This window comes from Tinamus guttatus, unplaced genomic scaffold (assembly GCF_059628265.1).
Source record: "Tinamus guttatus ecotype Peru unplaced genomic scaffold, ASM5962826v1 Tinamus_guttatus_pri_ptg000007l, whole genome shotgun sequence".
NCBI lineage: Eukaryota > Metazoa > Chordata > Aves > Tinamiformes > Tinamidae > Tinamus > Tinamus guttatus.
In genome coordinates this window covers 1,133,599-1,157,411 of record NW_028288541.1, presented here as the reverse complement: position 1 = coordinate 1,157,411, position 23,813 = coordinate 1,133,599, and the positions used below count along the sequence as shown (strand labels likewise).

The 23,813-nt window shown below is 47.5% G+C and overlaps 1 protein-coding gene across 1 annotated transcript in view; it reads right to left on the bottom strand.

Moving 5' to 3' along the window:
- Positions 1–3,741: 3,741 nt before the first annotated feature.
- NEURL1B (neuralized E3 ubiquitin protein ligase 1B) overlaps positions 3,742–23,813 on the bottom strand; it is a 30,406-nt gene continuing 10,334 nt past the window's right edge. The window contains exons 2-5 of the mRNA XM_088521406.1: positions 9,147–9,707; positions 5,869–6,576; positions 4,814–4,939; positions 3,742–4,244 (exon numbers count right to left, since the gene is read on the bottom strand). Of these exons, the coding sequence (XP_088377532.1) occupies positions 4,000–4,244; positions 4,814–4,939; positions 5,869–6,576; positions 9,147–9,707 (1,640 nt within the window). The 3' untranslated portion in view covers positions 3,742–3,999. The remainder of the gene's footprint in view (positions 4,245–4,813; positions 4,940–5,868; positions 6,577–9,146; positions 9,708–23,813) is intronic.

Genomic DNA, 23,813 nt, shown 5'->3' with positions numbered 1-23,813 from the left:
CAGCTCTTGTGTTGCTCCTGGGCTGCGTTTTGCTTCTCTGCTGCCACTGGATGCCACCATAGGAGCAGGATTTGTGAGTGCATCTGTCTGCAGCCGATGCTCTGCTCTGGTAATGGGGAGGGGTTTTGTTTGTTTTTTCTGTACGACTAAGTGAAGGCCGAGGCCTTATTTAATGCTAGGAAGGTAGGTGTATGAGCCTGGCCCCTGGTGTACCCCAGTGCTCATGGGCAGAAGCACTAGTGCTGGGCTAAAAGGGGTTCAGAAGAACGAGGTTTTTTTTGTTTTGTTTTTCCTTCCTCTGCAGAGCTGACTCCCCCACTGCAATGGCACTGGGGGCCTCTTGCTGCCCGCCTGGGTGCTGGGCTCGCTGTGCCCGGCCGGTCTTGGCAGGGCTCTGTGGGTGTCCCAGGCCACCTCATGCAGGGCCTGGTGCCCCCTGCTCAGCCTCGCACCTGGGGGACTGGGCCCCGGCCTCCAAGAGGGTTAGAGGCTGCGGTTGCTGCACCAAGCTCCTCCTTTGGGAGAAAACCCCCATTTTGCTCACCCAGCAGGGCAACAGCTTTTAAAAGCCAAGGGGAACTCCTACAAGCCAAAGTTTTATTCGTTTCATAAACAAGTAAAATTATCTTAATGTAAAACAGGTAAATGGACAAAAAAATAAAACACAGCACTGAACACAACGCTATAGAGCACTGACAGGTCGAAACGCGGCTGCCTCGTGCGGCTCCCCCCTCCCCACACCCCCCATCGGCTGCTTGAAAAGCCTAATACAGAGTCCCAAATCTGATTCAGCTTAAACATGATGTACAGACCACAGGATTGACTCATAAAGGTAACAGTAAAAGAGTAACTGCCTTGGCGGGGAGGGGAGGTAAAAGGGTCCCCACTGCTTTCCTTTTTCCTTCCTTTTTTTTTTTTTTTTTCCCCCCACAATTAGATTAGGAGGAGAGGGGGGGGGAAAATCCAAGGAGATAAACACGTTTTCACTCCTATATATATATATATATATATATATATATATATATATATAAAAGCAGGATTCTCAGTGAACACAAAAGTCTATAAAACTACCATTGATCTGTGTAATTTTTCTCCCCTCCCCCCGCTTTTTTTTTAAAGTTGCTTTAAAAAGGATAAAAAGTGCACAGACACCCTTATAAGGCACAAACAGATCTTCTGTACAAATCATATATCATCAGGCCATTTTTAAAGAAAAATAATAGCAATACGAGTACTAAGGATTAAATCCGCAAGAGGCTGCCTTTTCCTGGAAATCATTTTCGGAGGCCTGTGCACCTAGCTTGGAAAAATCCACGTTGCTCTTGGTGCTGTGTCCTCCGCTGCTCCCTTCTGCTGCAGGGCAGAGCTGCAGGCGGCCCCAGCCAGGTTAATTACCCCGAGCGAGCGCCCTTCCTGCCCTTTGGGAAACCAGCCATGGCTCCTACAGCAAAAACGCACCCCGGGCAATGGGGCTTCCTCTGGGAGGCTCCCGCCTGCACCAGGTTTGAGGTTTCTCCCTTCTGGCTGGGAAAAGGGGGTACTCCGAACCCCGGGCACACAGTTTGTTGGATGCCCGGAGGCTCTGGCCACGCATGGGCACTGCTACGTGTCCAGCTGCCCTGCGCGCACGTCTACCCTGCGCCGATGCTGCAAGGCAGCATGTGAACAAAGATCTCCCTCTAATGGGCCCCTCATTTATACACTTAATGAGAATCTTCATTAGCTTCTCGAGGTGGGAAAGAGTTTGCTTTATGCCCTGCCGGATGGCATGTTAGAACAGAGCAGACGCGGCCTGATGGCAGCTGAGGATTATCTGCTCCCCTGAGTGCTTTCCATGATGTAAGAGACCGTCTGGGCTAGGGACTGCTCACAGTTACGTAACTGGTTACACCACTGGCAACAGCACACCCAAACCAGCAGCCAGGCACTCGGAACCAGGAGAGGTGGCATCGCTCCCAGAGCCACCAGCACCCAGGAGAAAGGCTGGAGCGAAGCTGAGCGAAGGGACTGGGGGAAAGAAGGGGCATTCAGACAGTCAGGCTGACCCTCCGGACCCAGATGCTCGGTGAGATACTTAAGTTGTCTCCTTTTCCTTTTTTTTTTTTTTTTTTCTCTCTCTCTTTTTTTTTTAATTTTTTATTTTTAGGTAAAGATGAAATAATTGGAGCTTTCTCAAGAAAGCAGCACATGTGCACTTAGTGGCACACAAGGCCACTGAGTTTAAATCACACAAGCCCCTCTTGCATCCTTCCTTTCCTTCCCAGCCCAACCTCTTCCAGCTGGAAGCGTGGCCAGGCTCGGTGACCACGTGGCTCCAAGGAGTGCAGAGGGCCCATGGAAATGGGCAGAGGATGAGGGTAGAGCTGCAGGAGCAGCAGGGAGGAGGACGCACATTCTCCACATCGAGCACTGCTGTAGCCTGCTCAGACTCTTCCCAACTCAGGTAGGTTGCTGCTGTTTGTAGCTGCCCAATATCACAGCTGAAATCTATTTACCTTTTAAGTCCCCACATCTAATAATAGCCTGAGAGCCTTCTCTTTCCTCCTCCCAAGTAAAGGCAAGTGAGATCCCTGCTCTTTTCAACAAGTTGTTGTCTGCTGCTGAGGCCTTCCCCTAGGAACCAGCGCATGCCAGCAGCTGACGGCTTTGCTGAGGAAACCTGCAGAGGTGGGACAAAGACAGCAGGGAAAATCAGCATTCACGGTCCCAGAAAAAAAAAGGTAAACTGTCTGGAATGGAGTCAGAAACGGATTTCTCAGCACAGGCTAGAGCCCTTGAATAAGGAAGGAGGCTGCAACTTGAATAAAGAAGGAGGAAGGCTGTTTACCAGTATGGGGTAAGGGAAAAGTGAGGCAGGCAGGACTGTGCAAGATGGCAACAAGAGGAGCAACTAAGAGGAGCAAAGTGCAAGTGCACGTGCGTGGCTGTGACAAGTACCCACTTCACAACCATCATTTATGTGAAGGCAGCCACCGCTTTTCCGCTTTCCCAGCTGTTGGCCAGATGTGCTGCTGGCTTCCTCCAAGATGCCCCGTCTGTCCCTGCCCCAAACCAAGATCATAGCAGAGTTGTCCAAAAGCAGCCTTAATCCATGGCCACGTGGAACAGGCTGCAGTTTAGGGCTTTGTAAATTAGAAAGCCATACTGGAAATGCATTAAACAGCCCATCATTACTAACCACTGCGCAAGTCACTGCTAACTGCAGCTATGCTGAGTGTCTGGGGATCGTAAAAGGGCTCGTGTTCATCGCTGCCAGCGCCAGTGGCTGCTCCCTAGGTCTCGGCTGTCCAAAAAAAAATCCTGCTCTGTCCAAAAAAAAAAATAAAAGGGGAGCAAAAGCTGCTTCATCTAAGTGCAAACCAGCTTCTCCATGTATCCCCACAGCCTGTTCAGGTGGGCAAAACTTAGGCAAGGGAGAATCTCACTACTACGTCAGCCTGAACTTGCTCCTCAATTACAGACAAGATGATGAATGTTACATTTCCAGATGGGTTTTGTCCACTCTGAACACTTCCAGCCAGGTCTTATCCCAAGACAAGATCTGGTGCCACCACAGCAGGGCACCAGGCACCGTAGCAAGCACTCAGGGGCGGCTCGGAGGTGTTGGGGGTCTGGGGGCTCTGGTGGCACGCAGCTCTGAAACCAGGGCAACCCCTCCCTCCTGGTCTACACCAGAGCGAGCCTTCTCCTCAGGAGAAAAAGAAAAAAGAGCCTTTGCACAGGAAATCTCTCATTTGCAGCTGGTTTGGGTCCATAAAGTGATTCACTGGCTTCATCAGTGGGCACGCGACTATTCAACGCCTGTCTTTTTATGGCAGCCTTGGCTTTGGGCCCTGTTAGATCTTCAGCTCAATTTTATCCCTGAATTGTGCCCTACCGGTCAAATAAGGAAACACAGATAACGAGCCACTTGATAACGACTGACCAGCACGATAACCCATAAGCAGGGATGGAAAGGCATGGTTACTGCTAGCGGAGTTCTGCAGCCCGAGCCGGGCCCTAAGGACGGTATATTTTAATAACATCTTTGATGACCCGTCGGCAGATTGGGCAGCAGGCGTTGAGCTGCTTCTTCAGCTTAAGACCGCAGGTGTTACAGAGGCACATGTGTCCGCACGTGTAGATCACCGTGTCCACCTCGCTGTCAAAGCAGACGGTGCATTCCCCGTTCTTGCTGCTCGATGGCTCCGGAGGGGAGAAGACGGGAGAGATGGGAGGACTCAGGGGGGAGCTGGGAGCCGTCACTGTAAAGGAGGAGGAAGAAACGAGCTTGTTCAGTCCCCAGGTTGGCGCAAACTTGACTGGTAATTTACAACATGCACTGCCCTGGGGAAATTTTTTTGAGGCACTTCCTTCCTTAGCTGTAGCCTAGTTTCTATGGCCAAATAAAATCCCTGCTTATTTTACCTACCTAATTGGTAGCACAAGTATTGTTCGAGCTCAACATCTGTTTCATACCAAGGGCCAAGTGCTGCTCACTGGGGCTTCCCCAAGCAGCGAGGCTGTTTGCACACCCATCCCAGGGGACAGTGAGCAGAGCCCCGCTCTCTTCCATGGATGTCACGGGGCTGTGAAAAGCTCCTCACCTACTCCCTTTTTCTTCCAGTTATTTCTTTTGGTTCCACAGCAGATGTAACGTCTCCCCACTAGCCTTCCTATGTTTTACATAGTCTGAGTATATGCTAGCATGCGCGTTCTTGCCTCAGCGTGCTGCACGCGGGGAAACCCGATGTCCTCGCAGGTGACAAGCTGCAGCTTGTCACGCTGCCCAGCACCTCGGCCAGCCCCGCGCTCGGACTGAGCCCGTCCTTACCGAGCGATGACTCTGAAGCCGACGACGACCTGTTCACGCTGAAGGCCATATCCGAGTCGCTGTCGTACTGGGAGCCGCCGGGGGATCCTGAGGGAGAGACGGTCACTGGGCTGGACTGCACAGTGCCTGCAAACACAGCACAGGGTGAGCGCCCGCGCGCACGGAGAGCCCCAGGGCTGGGGCTGCCCACACCTCTGCCCGGGCACTCGCTGCCACACCAAGTGACGACTGCTTTAGCTATGAGCTATCGCTGCCGCTGAGCTAAGCGCTGCCTTCTACCAATAACACAGGATTTTACACGTGACTGCCTTGGTCATCAAGTGCTGGACCATGCCATGCCATCGTATAACTTCAGTCCTTCGATGAGGTGAAAAATACCTGACACCCGTGATTTTGTGGTCGTAGGCCCTTTCCCTGCAATCCTAAACTCTCCAGCAACGGCAGCCTCTGGTTTATCACTGGCTTTTTGTCAGTGTAGAGGCAGCTGGGAAAGCACCTTGCTTTAAATGAGAAAACCTGTTCTACAAAGCCACCAAGATGTGATTTGTTGACAACATCCTTAAAGAGAGAAAAGGAAAAGTGCTGTAACGGGTCACCAGCACAAGTCAAAAAGAGACATTTGATAGCAGTGCTGTCAGCGACACACATGCTGAAACCCCAGCTACGCTGACAAAAGCATCACAGCTACTGAGGTAGGAGAATACTGGCTTGGTTTGTTTATTAAGAATCTCTTTTACACATGACTCTAAAAAGCAACCAACCACATGCATATCCATCATCACCTCCTTCCCTGTTGCTTATTTTACATTTCCAGTCTCCGTAACTGGTGGCCTTAAATATGCCACACACATCTACGTTAGACCTACCGCGTCTCGCTTGTTCTTGTTTGGGAAAGCAAGGTGAGATCAGGAGCTGCTTACTCACATCGGTATCACTTTCCTTACGCCAACAGCAAAAAGCCAAGGCTGCTAGGGCAAACCTGCAGCTTGGATTCTGGCCCAAGCAACTGCACTAGCCACGTGTTTCCCGCTATCGCATCTTTTGGCTGCACTTACCCAATATTTTGAGCTGGTTGATTACACCATGGATTGTAAAAAACACCCAGAGGGACTGTGAGGTGTCCACACACATTAGCATTCCTCGGCTGGCTCCGTTCACCCCGTGGTGCACCTCTCCATTCGGCAGGACCATGAAACTGAGGATGTCACCGCTGTTGAGGACAGGGAAAGCTCGGTAAACCACCCAGTACTCCTTGCGGTCCAAGAGAAAATCTGGATCTGCTGGGAGCTCATTTGTCCGTAAAGTACTTGGATCACAGGAAGTGATGCCAAATGAAAGGGCCCCGTAATATGGCAACCCAAGATGTCCAACTTCCACAAAGAGGCTTTCACCAATGTGCAAAGGCCGGTCAGAAAACACCAAAGTCCTATTGCTTTCTTGCCAGTTGGTGCATGCAACCATCCGGTCCTGAGTAAAGGTGATGTCAGGTCCACGGGTGGGGTGGAATCGCAGGTCTGTGTCTAGGAAGGCCGGGACCCCCTGGGCTCGCTGCCGTCTGCTTGGGCAGCACGGGATGATGTGGTTGTCTGTCGGAAGCCCTGGTACCCGACTCAAGTTCAGGTTAGCGATTTTGGCCACCACTTGGTTATTCTCCAGTTCATTGTTATTGAAGTTGGCTGAATCGTGGTTGCTCTGGGGAAGGCAAGTGCTGAGCCGCGCAGAGCTGAGCCGGGCCGTGGTCATGGTTTCTGCAAACATGCTGTCTGTGAGATAAATCCAGGGATAAACAAGGGATGTTAGGCTCACGATACAACCAGCTATTTTTACTCCTACTATTGTTATTATTTCAGCCTACAGATTATCCAAAATCTGTTCTTCTAGGTTGAAAATCAATGCCTGGCTGCATCTTGGCACTAGCTGAAAAAACAACACATATTATCCATGTAATCTGAGAGCCCATTCCACTGGTGAACTGGGAAAAGCTGTAAACCAGTGTGGTCCTACAGCTTCTCAGGTGTGCCCAAGATGCCACAAATATTTCAGGCACCGTGAACTTGTTAAAATATATCCACCTGACTAAAGAACATCACCCTCACAGCAACTACCAGTGCTGATGTCTTTTGTCAGCAAGCTGAACCATAGCTACCATCTCAGAGGTGGTCACAGCAGTGCAAAACTGGAAAAACTGCTTAGAAGCGGAGATTTTTTAATGGAGAGTTTGTCATACAGCTACTTGCTGCAGGTGTTAGAAGATTTTTAAAATAAGAGTGTTATTTTCTACTTTCCCAGAAAAGAGAAAACCAGGATGCTGGTTCTTAACTCAGTTCCCAGCTTTTCCCCTTGGCCAGTATGGCCAAGAGGGGATTCAAAGGGGTGGAGAGGTTAGGGAGTAAGTGCCTCTCCCTCTTCCAGCAGCACTGCCTGGGGTGGCTCGGACATTTCTCCCTGGAGGGAAGGCATTGAAGAGTTGAACAAGGTCAAAGCATATGGAAATGAGAGCATCTGAATGAAACAAACTCCTTATGTTCCCAAAGATGGAGAAGGGTGAAGCATTCCAGCACCAACCCTGCCTGCTGCTTGCAGGAGAAAAATCGCAAGGCTTTTACCAAAGAAGGTAAAACACCCGCACTCACGGAGCAGCTGCAGAGCACAGGCTGCCGGAGCCCCGGAGCCCGCGGAGCGGAGGCCTCCGGCGCAGGCTTGATGGCTGGAGCAGCTGCTGCTTGTGAGCACAGGGAATTTGGCAAGAAAAGCTCCAAGAGAGGAGTGGGACACAGCCAAGCTTCATGATGCTGAAAGATGCACTTTGTGCATCTGCATTTTGGCTACATTTCTCAGCTCTCTTCGCAAAATGTTGGAAGGAGGAGTCAGAGAGAGGGGGAGCATGTGCTAAGACACTGATGCATCTGTAGTTAATCAGTTTGGTCCACAGGGTTGGCTTGGGACTTTGATGGAAAAATAAATCCAGAGCACAGGTGCTCTCAGGGCTCGTCTTTCACTCTGCATGCTGGGCTGCCATGGGCCAGGACTAGGGGACGCAATAAGTTGAATTTAATTTTTCTAACTGTAATTTAATGAGCAAGGAGGAGTGCTGTGGTGAAGCAGCTGTACTGGACAATACTGCAAATGTTCCTTCACTTCTGTGACAAGCACCAGAGCTGAAGCATGTCACTGTTGCAATTACAGGCCAAGCTACTGGTGAGGTTTAATTACACATTTGAGACAAACAGAGCAGGCAGTGCAAAGTGTTGTTTATGCATAGCGTTCTTGACTGTAAAATAATTGGTACCGTTTTGAAGATTATCCATCAGAGCTGTGTGCCCACTAAACTAAGCATTTCACAGCTTATAGCTGGGGTCTATTCAAGGGCAGGGCAGAAGCACCATCCTGGGCAGCAGGTGCAGTTTAGACTGGGTGTTAAGACTAAATCAGCTCCTGGGAGCCTTCAGGAAAGGGGAGCACACCTGTGTTTTAAAGGGATTCCCTATGGCATAGACCAATCTAAAGCACTCTAACACTAAATTCACTCAAAAACAAGCATCACAGACAAGCATCACCTGAATGCAGCAGTCTACTTGCAGGGCGAGAGGAGATGGGATACGGGGGGGCCAAGGACCCCAAAGCACGGAGGAGCAGCCTGGCATTTCTCCTCACTCATCACGTTGCAGCCAGTGCTTGAGCAAGCACACGGTGATGACCATTTATAAGGGAAGAGGTAAGTCTGGTTATGGTTGTAAACACAGCTCGTTAAGCTACTGATCTAGGTGGGCATCAAGGCCAGGAGTTACCATCACCTGTACCACAGGGCAGTTAGGAGAGATCAAAGACAAAATGGCCGTAAATCTCTCGTCTAAAAGAATCAAATCGGGAGAGGGAGCAAACATTACTATAACAGGGTAGGAATAAGTTTCTGAACTCAAGGTATGACACCCCAACTGCTCTTAGACTGCCCTCTCCCATGTAAAGCCCTCTTGGTAAAGCAGCACAATCCTGCAGCAACCACAGCAGCAGGTCTGAGCTCCAAACCCAGCTGGGGACACCTACACTGCACAGTGAAGATTTCCATCTAGCCCAGCCCATGGCTGCTGTAGTGCACAGCCTTAGGACTTCCCATCTCTGACAGCTCTGAAATACATTGCTTTCTGGATCCCCGCCATGAGGAAAAGAAACACAGTTAATTTGAGGTAAAAAGCCAACAATAAATTAGCTGATCTATGTGTCTTATAGAAGCAATCAACCAGATAGATCATGCACCTTTTCTCCATGATCATGCCACTGCCTTAGTCAAAAGAACAACCAGGAGAGTATGCCACTGTGCCAGATATGCACCTACCTAGTATTTGCACTTCATGGGTAATTCCGTAGACATCTATGAGTGCCCAGAGAGGACCGGAAACTTTAATACCACAGTGAAACAATATTGGCTCCTCGTCATTAATACTGTAGAAGACTCTCCCGTGACGGTCAACCCAGAAGGCCAAGATATTGTCTCTGACGGCGAACCTCTCTGGCAAAGCTTTGGCCCAGTATCCAGGTCGGGTCACCAGGTCCGGACAGGCGTACTTTGGTATGTCATCAGAGCTCATCTGTGATGGGTCATGGATGGTGAAGCCAAACCGCAGGGCACCACTCCATCCATGGTGCACAGCCACCAGCTTCAGCCTCACTTTCTCATAGAGGTGGATGGGCCGGTTGGTGAAGGTGACCCCATTACAGAAACTGTTCCTCCGAGTGGCCTTGCGAGAGTGAGCATCCAGACGGACATTCTTGCCTTTGGCTTGGGAGTGGAAACGCGGCGGCTCTGTGATCGCGAGGACAGAGCGTCTCTCATGGCTGCCGTTGGGCAAGCTGTAGTAGGGTCGGCTGGACACGGAGCGGGTCTGGTGATTGGTGTCTGCAAAAGGAGAAAACATGAGCACTGTTAGAAATGCTTCGCCTGGTTTGTTCAGCCTACGAAACCTGCCTTCTGCTCACGTTCCAGGCCGCTCTTTGCTACACAAACTGGCCCGCAGCTCCATGCAGACATAAAACCAGGTGGGCACCTTTGGGCAAAGGTTTGGCAACCTGCCTGCCCTTTTACAGCCTGAGAAGCTTGACAAAAATAACGTCTTTTTGCTTTGATCAGATGCATCCTATTCTATTCGGAAACTGATACTTTTGACTGTAACTCTAAGTTTCCTGCTTAAAATGCACATGTTGTGAAGACAGCAGCTTGGCTGAGGGTGGCCAGACTCATAGTGTCACTGCAAATCATGATGGTTAAGATCAGAGAAGCTCAAGCTGAAATGTGATACTGATAAGATAGGGATCTTTTCCATGGGACATGAAGCCCCTGTCTCCTCTGTCCCTTCATTTTTAGCAGTGAAAAGGAGCTCTTGACCAGTACAAGCAAACCGAGGTGTTCAGAAGCTAGAGGACTCCCCCTACATCACCAGAGTGTTCTTCCAAAGCTTTCAACCCAGCTCCTGGTTCAGATACCAGATGCAACTGGCACATGGAAGAACATTTCATCCTGCAAAGCCTTGCCTTTACACAGAACCTCCCATTTGAGCTCAAAGCACTTTATAAATGATGATTGTTTTTAGCTTCACAGCACCACAGATGGCACAGAAATCCTGCCATCCTCATTTTACAGATGGGAGAAGAATTTATGGATGAGATCTTGCAGCATTTAAAGTCGATAGCAATTTCGAGATCAATTTCAAGAAAAGTAGATTTGAGGCCTAAAGCAAAGTTCATACGAGCATGAAGCAGAAATGAAAGAAGAACAAAACCATTTTATCCTGGTTTTTAGCTATTAGTTGACTGAGGTAGATCATCTCTTTTACATGGCCCCTAACACATGGGGTCTTACTCCAGGCCTGGGATTCCCATGACCATGACCACAACCACTATTTTTCAAGCCCACCCTCTCCCACCCACCCTACCATTTTTGTTTTGTATTTGACCTTGTAGATTGTTACACCAAACCATGGAGGAAGGCCTGAGTGCTCCAAGACATCCTGTTAAATATGAAACTGTATCACATACACACACTTGCGTGGAATTTTTTTTTGACATGGTTGAAGCTTTAGAAACCGCCAGTCCGTCCCTTCCTTCAAACTGCCTCCTCCCTGTATCTAACCTCCAGCTTTGCTTCGTGTCAAGGGAAGGATTTTCTGACGCTTTCCTCTCATGGAAAGAAATAACAGAAGATGCTGGGAACTCAGTTTGGAGAGTTGGCAAGAGCTCCACAACTGTGACATCTCACAAACAAAACCATGTCAGGTAGGGCAGAGAGAGGCTGGGGCTGAGACAGAGGCTGTTTGCGGAGTTATTAAAGCCTTTAAGCAACAGCTGTGCTTGTGAATGCAGAAGAGGGGACACGGGCTGGATCTGAATGCAGGATCACCTCTCAAAATGTGGCCTCTGCGACTAGAGTCCAAGCACTAGCAAGGCACGAAGTCTGTATTTTTGCCAAGGGAATAAAAAGGGGGTGTCCTAAATTATCACAGGCAAAAGCAGCAGCTAAAGAAAAGGCCTTTTGTCCTCCCTTCGTTTGTGCCACACGCACGTGACACTCGGTGCTGAGCACCAGGTCACGGCTGAGCCTGTCCGCGCACTAATGTAAACAAACCTGCCCCACGCTCACCCCGGCGGGGAGCGCGTTTCCGTCCCGCGGCCCGTCCAGCCCTGGGGACAGCGCGAGCAGGAAATGCCGCCCGGGCCGCAACCCCCTGCCCGGCGGGCGGCCACCTCTCCACAACAGCGTCCGGGCTGGACACCTTCCCGCAGCATCACCGCGCTCCAGGACAAGGTTCCCTTGGATTCCCTTCCCGAGCTGGCACGTGAGGCCGGCCTGGCGGGTCTGAGCAGGGAGACGCGAGCTCTGCTCTGGCTGTGCTTTCCTGCACCAGCTTCCTGCTTTTCTTGCACTCTCCTGGACCCCTCGTGCTAGGGACATGCGGTAAGGCTCAGGTCCCAGGTGTGCTCCAGGACAAGGCTTCCTGCAGGGATCGCGCACGGCACCGGACCCAGCTGCCCGGTGTGGAGCACCCCTGGCTGAATAATCAATTGAACTGCATTTTTCTTGGATGCTTAGAAATAGCCGCCCTGCAAAATGCAACAGCCCGACCTCAGTGTCACATTGTTGGCAAGCGAGAGGGAAGAGCCTCTTTGTCCCGTTTTCCTCCCCGGCGTCACCAAAAAGCCCCTGCTTTCCACCCAGCGCGCAGCATCCGCTGTCCTCCCGCACCAAGCTGCTGGGGGAACTCTGCTGGGAGAGCGAGCGTGGCATTTTTGGGAAGCGGCGGCCACGCAACGGGCTGGTACCAAAGCAGCAGCAGGCGCTCAGTGAGAGCAGCGCTGAGGACGGAAAAGCAATTACCCCAGCGCCCGCTTCAAACGCTGCTCTCGATCCACCCTGCCAGAGAGGAACTTCAGGGCAGGGTTTGGGGATTTCAGTTGTTTTGTTTTGTTTTCAATCTTGTTTTTTTTTTTAAAAAAAAAACAGGAAAGTATATTGTGGCTAAACAATAGGAAATTCTCCCAAAGGAAATGAATGGATAAATTATTTATAACACCGTTCCCTCCCACATGAACACCTGAGCTGGGGCACGGGTTTTATGCCTTCCTGCACTGGAAAAGCCCTAGATAAACTCCATAAAAACACTTGTGCATTTGCACTGCCCTAATCTGCAGCTCCACTATTACTGCTTTGCTCACGCTCCAGTCCTTCTGCTACCTGCAAAACCTTCACCTCACCGCTCGGGGCTTCCCCCGTGAAGCAGCAGCCTCATGGATGACATCCTGAGGTCCTCAGCCGATGAGACCCGGATGCTGTAGGTAGGGGTTCCTCACTGAAACAAATAATACTGTGTGGAGTTCAATATTTCCACACGGATCCTTTGGGGTGCCCCAAGTGCTGCACTGGAACAAGGCTGAGCTGTGGCAGACCCTTGCTCCCAGCAGCAAGCAGAGATGCAGCTAGAACACATCTGAAACTTCACCTCTCCAAAGGGCAGTACATCTATTTCTTAGGTCATCCTGACCTTTGGAAAGGTATTTTAACAACCATGCACTTTGCATTTCAAAAATGTACAGACCCTGGATGAATTCCACATATTTCTTGTTGTTTCAGTTTTTAAAATAACCATTTTTCGCCCATTTGTTCACAGTGTCAGGCTTGCTGTGGTACTGAAATCTTACTGATGGCAGCAGACAAAATTTGCACCAAAGGTTCTCTCAAGCCTGGGCGCAGGGCAGCAAAGGGCTGCTTGCTGGGGGAACTGACCTTAAGCCAGACTTATCCTGCTTCTGCTTGAACGGGCAAATTAAGCAGGAAAAATACCATGGAAAACCCAAAAGTGAGGGCGGAGAGAGTAACATTTGATGAGATGAACGCTGTTGGCAAAGAGCTGCAAAGGGGACATCTTGACGGTGCAGAGGAGGGGCACACTCTGTTCCCGTGGTGCCCCAGGGAAATCCACGGTCTGTCTGTACTACCTGTGCAACGACTGCATCCAAAGATGGTTCCTTAGCCAGAACCAAGCCTTCCCCAAGGTCCCCTCTCGAGGAAGCCCATCACAGCAGAGGTGCTGGGTTACTCCAGGCAAGCAAACCATGGGTCAGCGAGCTGCCAAACAGCCAACTGGGTAGAGCAAGGACGTAAAGGAGATCATGGTATTGGACTCACGAGGGAAGAGCAGCTCCTGAGCATGCAGCTGGAGTGCTCAGACATGCTGCTCAGACACATGGGGAGAGAAAATGCTGGCAGGCAGCCCGAACCCAAAATCTACCTGATAACACTCACTGCTCCAGGCACCGGGAACCTCCCCGGCGCTGCCATGTCTTATCTTTATGGGCACAGCTTTATCGGTGCCATTCGAACCGTCGGCTGCTATAGTGGGGAGGCAGGTCACCGCTGCAACGACTCTGTTGAACATTAAACACGGCTTCTCTGGGGCCTACAAACGTGTTTTTTTTTTTTTATTTTATTTTTTTTCCAGGAAATATCACAATTCCCAGCAGGTGGGGACACCTTGGTGAAGGGCAATGCACCTATGGAAACTCCTAAACAGCCCTCATGGATCTGCAGTAACACAGGGAGGCCCAGCCCTTGCCACGTCATGCACCATGTGGCACTGCAGCGCCCGGAGCTCTTACAGGAAATAAAATATTAACAGGAAAATGAAACAAAATTCTGAGCTGATGCAATCTTATCTTTTAAGAACAGGAGCAAAGAATCTGCTCATGGACGTATTTATCGCGCTGCTTAGATGTTTTTTAACTGAAGAAAACCTGTCCAAGAGCTCTCCGGAAAGTTTTAGTTTCACATCTGCCACATTCACCAGTGGGAATTTCTAAAGTAGGCTACTAAATCCACTATAAGGCTGTTACATTTCCAGTCCAATGCTGACTTAAATCCACACCAGCTGGAAAACTCAACTCAACCATAAATGCAAAAAGGCATCTGCAAGAGAGCATTAGGCATAATACTTTATCCTGATACTTTTTCCCTGGAAGAGCAAGAGCCAGGCCAATATGAGGCGTTCGGCAGCAACTCGCTGTGGTTTCCACTTTGCTGCTGCTGTCTCCTCTCTCCTGACGTGTCCTCGGGAAGTGAACTCGTGCGTGGCCGCTCCTCTCAAATTAAGCACTTTCTGTGTAGTGGGGAGCTCATACAAATGCAAAGTTCAACCACATCATTTAAAGAGCAGCACGCAAGAGAACGGCTCCCTTGACAGGAAAAATAACCCCAGGCCCTAGTTATCATGGTTAACCGAATGTCACGTAATGACACTAACAGCAGAGCCAGAAGACAGAAAGTGCAGCTAAAATACCCATCTATCTCTCCAAGATCCACCAGCTGGCTTCAAGCAGAAAATAAACCATGACAGGAGAACGACCGCATGGATGGAAAGTGCTGAGAGCAAACTTCCATGACCCAGAATTGATTGCACAGCCCCAAAACAGAGGGAAAAGCCAGAGCTGCCCCAAAGCAGGCAGGAAAACCACTCTCTCCAAACCCACTTCTAGATCTGGTTGCTGAAGATGACACCTCCTGCTTCTCATGCAAGATTTGGCTTTTCTTTTTGAAAATGGAGGCACATCTTTGACTCCTCCCCAGCCTTCTTGCACTTGTGATCTGACTCGTTAGCCCAAATCCCTGGGAAAATGGACATGAGTGGCACCAAGCAGAGGTGGTGCCCGTACAGCCAAGTGGCACGGCCCCCTGTGCGCTCCACCACGCTGTGGCCTTGGCACAGACGTGGCTGCAGTTGGCAGCACAGGGCACATGTTGGTCAGGTTGGGCTGCCACTTCATGGAGCTCAAGAGCATCCCAAATCTACAGCCAAAATCTGCATGCAAGGAGTGAACACACCAGATGCTTTCAGAGGCACCAGTGCATATTTTAAGGTTATTCTCATCGTACCAATTTGGAAACCTGAAACACACCTCCAAATTGTTCCAAAATAATCAGAATGTGGGATAATGCTGGCATCACTTTTTCATTCTTTGTCATTGCGTTTTTGTTTCCTTTCATGGATATTAATGTCTCTTTGTCTTTGCACCTACCTCCCATAACAACACACTGAACAGTTTTCTTACATCTTTGAGAAGTTTCCAGGCCTTGGCCTTGCCTCAGGATTTTTTTTTCCTGGGCTCAAGATACTTTGCCCTTAACTATACTATTTTTAACCATACTATTTTTCTTAATGAAATAACTCCTGTCTTCCCCTGCAAATGAAAGACCACTTAAATATAAAGAGCAGAATAGTATTTGCTTCTCTGTAACCAAATGACTAATATTCACTAATCTAATACTAATATACATGTATGGGTCTTCTGTGGAGTCTGCGCATGCAGCCAAGTCATTTACACCCAGCTCCAGTGCCCGTTTCCTGCTCATCCCTGCCGTGTCCTCGCTAGGTGCATGCACAAGCCTTGCTGCAAAGCCCCATCTCCATTAGAGGCTTTCAGTTCTCCTCAACTTAAACAGCAGAGAACACACAGCAGAGAATAGCCCAGAATACACGGAAGCAAGGAAACCAGCACAAAACATCTCCTTGCCCCCATATTGTTGGTGAACCTGGGTCAATGAGTCTGCAAGTCCAGTACCAAATTGTTAGACTCAGTAAATGAGAAGGAGAGAGAGCAGAGAGACAGAGAAAAGGCAGAGTTCATGTCATAATCCCGTCTTAAGTCTTTCGACACAAGTGATGAAAGCAGCTGCATGATGGATGGGGAGCCTTGGAAATGGTTCAGTTTATTGTAATCCATTACACGGCCTTGACACCCGAGTCTGCCGGCTGGTGTCATTCAGAAGGCCACGAGCCAAAGTCCTTTGAAAGATGGCAGGGATTTGAAAGTCATAAAATATGGGATACAAAACTAGATGAAACTTTCGGCTACTGGCTAAAGATAAAAACATCTCGTCAAATATAATCAGCCAGTCAGTCTTACTATAAATAGTCGTTATCAGGAAATGTTGAGCTATGTCCTTACTAATAAACTGCATATGCAAAGCGTATGTTTTTATACATAGAAGAGCAAAGCTGTGTTCCTTACTTGATGTATTGCATTTTTGAGATTTTTTTCTTCTTTATAAAGTTCAGGATAACTTGGGAGAGCACAGGGCTGCTTAGCTCACTTTATCTTTGAATGTTGTGCTCAGAGTCCATAGTGCAGTTCTGGGAGGTGATCAAAACTGTGAACGGTGCTGATGGAAACTAAGCGGTCGACAGCCATTGAAGCAATGCTACAAATAAGTACTTCTGGGCTAGGAGACTATGTATTTTCCAATTTTAAATGTTCGGTTTCTCAGCCAGTAGCCAAAGTGTATATTTTTGTAATTTATTATTTTACTTATTTTTCCAAAACAGTGAATAAAGTACCCTAAATGTAGATGATTTACAGTTTGTACACATTTCTGCATAGCACACATTTCATGGGACCAAGAGAAATGACAACTGTTGCTTTTTTCTTACTGGTTCTAGCACTGCTCAAATACATATTTTTTAATTCTAAACAGAGATATTCTTGACTTTACAGCATATTCTGTCTGACATTGAGCTAGTTTGCAAGCTCCCCTCTCCCCACATCGCCCAAGGAGCACATAATGACCATTAATGCAAATAGACTCTGCTTCTAGCAAACCTCGTTTCTTCTGACCAGCTGTACCAAGTCATCTGCACTGGAGATTTATAAATAGTGGCCATGTCATTCCAATGTTAATGGGTTTTAATGAAATTGGAGAATGAAATGCATTCCCTTTTAATATTCTCAGAGCAGCAATTTTATTCTATCCCCTCACCTCGATGCAGGGCTCATGGAAAGAGTGCAGTAGCTTGGCACATCATTCCAACCAGCCCATCAACGTGTTGCTTTCAGCATAGGCAGGAACAAAAAGAGGGAAAGAATTTTGTTGTTCCTGATGCAGGAAACCCACCCATCCCCTACAGACACATAGCATCATTGCATTGCATGAGGAGTGCACTTGTGAAACAGGAAAAAAAAAAAAAAAAAAAAAAAAAAAGAGATTTGAAAGGTAATAGTGGTAATTTAGCATAGCTTTTGATTCCATTGTCCTCTGAAAACACCCTAAAAGCCAGTATTTACACTATCTTCATCACTATGCGTTTGGACTGTATACAATTTATACTTACTCCCATCCCACCTCCAAAAAGCCTGCTTGGAGAAAGACCAATACATAAGATGTGCTGTGAAATCCCCACAGGGATTTGTATATGTGTCATACGATTTTATAGCTGATTGTATTGTGTGTGCCTGACTTGGACCGCATGAGGCTTGGGCCAAGAACTGCTGTGAGTTGAGTGTGCTTTCCACACCCAATAAAAACACAAGAAGATTTTTGCCATAAGCACCAAAATTTTTCAGAGACAGGAGCTGCAGCTGAAGAACGACTCTCAAAGTGACACTACAAGAGCAGCAAGGCCTGACCATTTATTTGGGTTCTCGACTTTTTCCGAGAAAATGCCAGGATAAAGGGAGCAAACCTGCTGTTTCCCTTTGCCTCTGATTTGCAGAAGCCCTTTTCATTTTTATCTCCTCTCTTCATAGTGGTTCTAAGGGTTTTTTTGTTGTTTTATTTTTTTTTCTTCCTCCTAATGAAAATTTCTACATAGTTAGAGACCAGGAAAGAATTCAGCTTAAAAGAGATGGAGCTATTTCAGTCCAAACAGGGACAGATAACCAGATAGCCATTAGACTTAACAGCAGCACCCATACAGGGCTTTTGATCTGTCCTAAGCGAGCCACAAAACCACAGTGAAAGGGGAAAAAAAAGCCTCCAGGAAGATGTTCTTTCCAGCAGCCCTACTCCCAACATGGTGCAGCATTTTTTAACCTTGTCCACAGTTCCCTTTATATTTACGCATAGTTTAAACAGTGATCTGGCAGAGACAGGGGAAAATGCTTTGGGAGGAACGCATGGCTGAGGAAGTTAAATAAAGAAGTGGCCAGGTCTTCAATCATCCTATATTTTATATATACAAAGGCTGCGATTCCACTAAGCTTTTCAGAAACAATATGTAAAGAATCCGAAACAGGGCAAAGGGATGGGGATAACTGGTTATAATTAAACCAGGGCAGGAAAGCACAGCTCTTCCACTCTGCCAGGCTAGCTTTCCTGAAGGAATCCTAAAATGCAACAGGATTTTTAATGATGGGTATCATCAAACCTTCTTGCCATCTACAGGACCTTGAATCACGGCCCCCGCTAACACCAGGGAGATTTTAAATAAGGTTAAGTGGAAACCAGACGTTTTCCCGATGGCTCCAAAGTCAAGTGAGCCCATGCAGCCCTGTTCAAGGACTTTCCTCATCCTCCAGGGCTCGCAGTGCTTGTACCTGAGCATTTCCCTCTGCTTTGTGTAGAAAAACACAGAATTTGCTTTCAGCTACCTTACAGAAACAGATTTTGGGGGGTTCCATCTCAGCATTTTGCTTTCTACCTCTCCTTCATCTCTTTCATTCACCCTCATCCCATTGCTTGCTGAATATTTCAGTTGTTCCTCTCAGTAGGTTAATCCATTTCTGCAGCACAGGAATTAACACAGGGGACCCCCCTTGCCCATGCCCTGCTTGGTTCTTTTTTCCTCACTCCTTTTTTCTCAAGTCGTCCAATGCCACCACAATCTTCCATGATTTTTCTAATCTCATAACAGCTAACAAGCAGGATAATTTGCTGATTATTTTTGGAGTCTTGGATTTTTTTTTTTTTTGAGAGAGAGTTTTTTTCCCCTCACCTCTTTTTGCAATAGCTATTTTTATGGAAGCACTGCCAACTGTTCAAACCTTGTTCTCTACTGGAAGATAGCATTTAAGTGAGGAACCAACAGGGTTTAACTACAGCCCTAGCAAGACTGAGAAAAAGACAAATTTTCAGGAGGCCAAAGAACTTGAACTCTGTTCATCAGAGGGGGTGCTCCAGCAATGGAATTGCAGATGGACAGGCATGTCAGGGATAAAAACACTTAGTACTGGACAATCCTTTCAGATACCATCAGCAAAATAATTCTGAATATAAGGATTAGTTAGCATTGCTTGTATTCTCTAAAATGCTTTATTTAATCCTGCAGGTCTTCTCCTGCTCTGAATATTTGGCATCCTCATCATAAACAGGCAGATACAATGTCATTCAACTAACGTGACAGCCTAACCTCTACAATGCCCAACCTAGGCAAATGAACTATATAGCTGTTTTGAAACACATTACATCTTAAGAAATAAAGCCAAAAATATATATTTTTAAAAAAGACAAGGTTTCTCTGCTGGTCCAGAGACAGAGGAAAATGTTCCACTAGAAAAAAGATACTTTCCTTATTCAAAACTTTTTGAAATGCATCATTTTCTGCTGAGCTCCAAAGCCAATTTAAGAGGAAGGTGGTTGTGCAACACTTGGCTGCTGGAAGGCTGAGATCTGAGATCTTTTTCCATTATGTTTACAGGAATTCATAAGAGGAAACAAGAACCACTTGAAGACCTTAAACTGTCCAATAAAAAGCAAATACAATCATACCATTACCGGACACACGATGATCTCAGCCCCTTTCCTCATCTCCAGTGTCTTCAGTTACTTCCACAGGAGAGTTTGGACCCACACTGAGCAAGAGGGGTATATTTTGAAGCCTCCGTGTCAATCTTCCTGCCAGCAGGATTTGATCCCAGTGTGCCTAAGTCAGCATGCTACTCCCTTTACCTGCCCTTTGAAGCACGCAAGGAAGAGAAGATAGAGGATGTCAACTGAAGCCCCTTGCGTTGCTGAAGGTAAAAGTCAACTCCAGGCAAAGCCTCTTTTGCTCCTGTCTCCCTGCCCCGGAGGAAGATGTTGCTGCCATCTCTTGGGATGGGAATGTGTGATGTGTCCAGCAAACAAACAATGCTACGAAACGGACTGCACAAGGAGGAGGAGAAATAAAACACCAGGGTCCAGCACATTGGCCGACCTGCTTACTGCAGAGCCTGCCACACGATTCAGCTGAGCACATGAAGTCAATAACTTCAAGAGAGTTTACAGTAGAGGTGTAAGCTGTTGTCAGTTTCGTAGCTGTTTTATGTTTTTATATTTTTCATAGGCTGCTTACACCTATAAATCCTGCTGCGTCGCCAAACCGCAAGCTCCTGAGTAACCGTGGGCTCAGAAATTTCAGAAATCCCCAATGAAACACTATAAACAGCTGTCTGAATACGCCAATTTCCACCCAGATGGCTCTTGTTCTAATTAACAGAATCAAACTTTAATTCAGAGTCAGTCATTGGCCTTGTTTAGATTTACTTGGAAAAATACACCTATAAATCACATGTGAAAAACTGTGAGGGAAAGAATTTTTTCTGGCTTTTCATTTCACTTGGTAGAACAGAATTTTATTACCAGACAAAAAAAAAAAAGTAATTATATGTTGACAGCTTTGAGCCTGTTGTGGTTCCAGCCACAGTTACGCAGAGGCAGCGGGGTGAGGGCTCATGTACACTGTCCTTCTGCATGTTGGAAACACGTGGCACCAAGCAACTCCCAGCCTACATCTGAGACACATCTTCTCCCAACAATTTCTGAGGCAACAGGAACCTGAAAATACGCTGAAAAGGGGATGCCAACAGTACAGAAAGACTGAAACCACCTAACCAAGATCCTGAGAAGACACTCTTCATGACTCCCCATACCCGATGCAGCTGCTCTCATGGGAACCATAGCTGTTGGGGGCTTACATGGGCCACCTCCACTCTACATCAACCCCATGAGCCTCCAAGCCCACTCAGAAAACTGATGTTCCCATGAAAATAAACCTATAAGAACCAGCCAGCATGAGAAGGACAATGGTCAGGATGCTCCCTCAGACCCAAATTCATGACATTACGGCTAAACTTGCTCCCTGAACAACTTGCTTCCATGCAAAGCCAGCTTGGATGTGAGAAGTCCCTTCAAGACCCACTTTTAAGTCACTCATTCATTGCAGCTCTCTGTTCTAGGCAGATGAGGGGAGAGGATCAGCTTCCTCAAAACCTCCCCTGCTCCCTCCTGAAAACCACGTTCTTCCCCTAGTAGACACGTCCCCGTATGCTCAATCCATCTTCTTCACCCAGGAATTGGCTTGAGCTGAAGCAAACAGCATTGAAGGTAAATCAAACAAGAGGCAGTACCAGCGTCCACCAGCACAGAGCCTCATGGGGGAGACAAGGTGACCGTTGGGCTGCACCGCTGAACGGCCCCACAGCCCATGTCCACTGAGGATGAGGACATCCAGGCCCAATGTGTGAGGCGTGTGCGTGTCGTGGCGCCTGTGTGGGCCTTCATTGGCAGCCCTGACATCCTCCCAAGTCAAATCCATCACACTTCACAGGAGGAAGCAGCCTGCGGCCTGCAAGAGCTGCTACCGGTGGGTGCCGCATTGCATGGCAAATGTCAGAGGTTCTTGTGCACTCTCAGCCTCCACAGGGGAAAACGGCACAGACAGCGGCCTGGGGACATGCAGTACAGCCTGTCCTCTGCCATCGCTCTGGGCTGCCCCGGAGTTGGCCTTCCTGCAACATCTCATCTCCTCCTGCCGCACTTTGGGGTGCACTGAGGGATATGCTGAAACCTGCCTGTTTCTGCTGCCCGAGCCCTGCCTTGAGCACAGCTGCAGTTTTGTTTCAGGCAGCACCTGGGGCTTGGAAAGGGCAACTCTCCTCTGACGAGGCAGCCAGGCAAAATCTGGGGCAACACCGGCAAATGCTTCCCAGTGCAGAGCTGGGTGCGTCGCCAGGGACACAGCAGGAAGCCTCCCCACACACATTCAAAAACACCCTGGGAAGGATGTTCCCCAAACCCACATCTCTGCCAAAAAGGAGAGATGTCCCTCCCGTCAGCTCCTCTGATTCTGCCTCTAAGGAAAGGTAAGCCACAGCTGATGTTCTCAACGCTGATGTTGGCCCCAGGACAAAAGGACCAAGAAAACGACACGGAGAGAGTTTGGAAGAGCGTTGAGACGCCAAGGCAGAGACGCAAGGTGTTGAGACTGCAATGATTAATGACAGCAGTAGATGAACCAAAGGAACCACCCTGAAGCAATGCCCTAGCTCCAAAGAGGAATATAAACACAGTAAAAGAAAACATCCTTAGTGCTGGCCTACTTAACATTTCTCCCCATCACCTTTAGTCCATTTTGACAGAGGAAACAAGGCCTGTGCAACGCAGGGCTGCGCTCAGGGCACGGGAAGCAGTGAGAACGTCGAGGACAAAAAAAATGATCAATACTCAGAATAACTCATCTAAGAAAAGCTTTTCCCTCCTTCTGAAATCTCCTCCTGCGGTTGCACATTTATTCCTATTATCAAGGAAAAGGAAAACCTGGGAGACCATTTAGTGATGGGTTCTGCTGGCATCCGCCTGCATCTCTGTATTTGCAGGAGTCCTTTTTTTTTTTTTTTTTTTTGGTGTATAAATATTTACTAATTAGGAATGCATACAAAAAGAGGGTTTTAAAATAGTTTGTTTTAAAATGGGAAGTGGTTTTGATCTCTCTCTGAGGAATGCACCTCTGCCCTCTTCTTAAGAGATGGTCAGCTGAATGCTGTAGAAGGGTAGAAAAATATCATAAACATTTGCAGGCAGTTATGAACCAAATCTTTATTTTTGTTTTGCTTTTAAAACAGGCTTTCAATATTTTTAAGAGCAAGGGATATTGGAAAGGAAACATGATACCTCTGAAACTCAATTTTGAAAAATGGCTAATTTTTAACCAAAATAAATTTTAGAAGAGAAAAATGTGGATGCTTCCCTTAAGTGATAAATTCCAGCTGTTTCACACGGGGCCTATGTTTCAGGGAGAAAGCAGTTCTCAAAGCAGCTCATTAACTAAACCTCACAGTGTCCTTGTGAGGCAGACAACATCTTATTCAATGTACCCACTGCCAAGGAGAAGCAAAGAGAAGTGATTTTCCAAAATCCATTTTGGCAGACTACAACAGAGCCAGAAAGAGTTCCAGTGTTCCAGCACCCCGAGCTCCCAGCCCTGCAGCCCTTGTGAAGCAGATGGGAAAGAATCAACATATCTATTAGGGAAATGCTAGAAATATCAAATTTCTTATTTAAGGGTGAAAAGGGCTCTTTTAACCAATTCATTAATAACGACTATTTGACAAAACAAGTTTTGGAGTTCACTGTCTAACTACTCAAACTCTCATTATTATTCTCCTCTGTAAAATCAACCTCTCAAGATAGCAACTGTCAATCTGATTATTCTGTAGTTAAATGAGGAGGAAAATATCTTGTTCTTGCTCACCTGCAAAAAAATCTCTCTGTGCCTTGTAATTAGTTGGCTCTACAAATTTATTTTACATTCACTTGAGTTTCCCTTTCTAGATGTGGCTGGTCAAGTTAAACCATAAAGATTATACATGGAAAAGCAAGCACAGTTGGTTACTAGGATACAAAAAAAAAAAAAAATCACTTAGTACATTTCTCCAATGAACATACACAAATTCAATAAATTATGACTTTCTTCTTACATAAACAGTA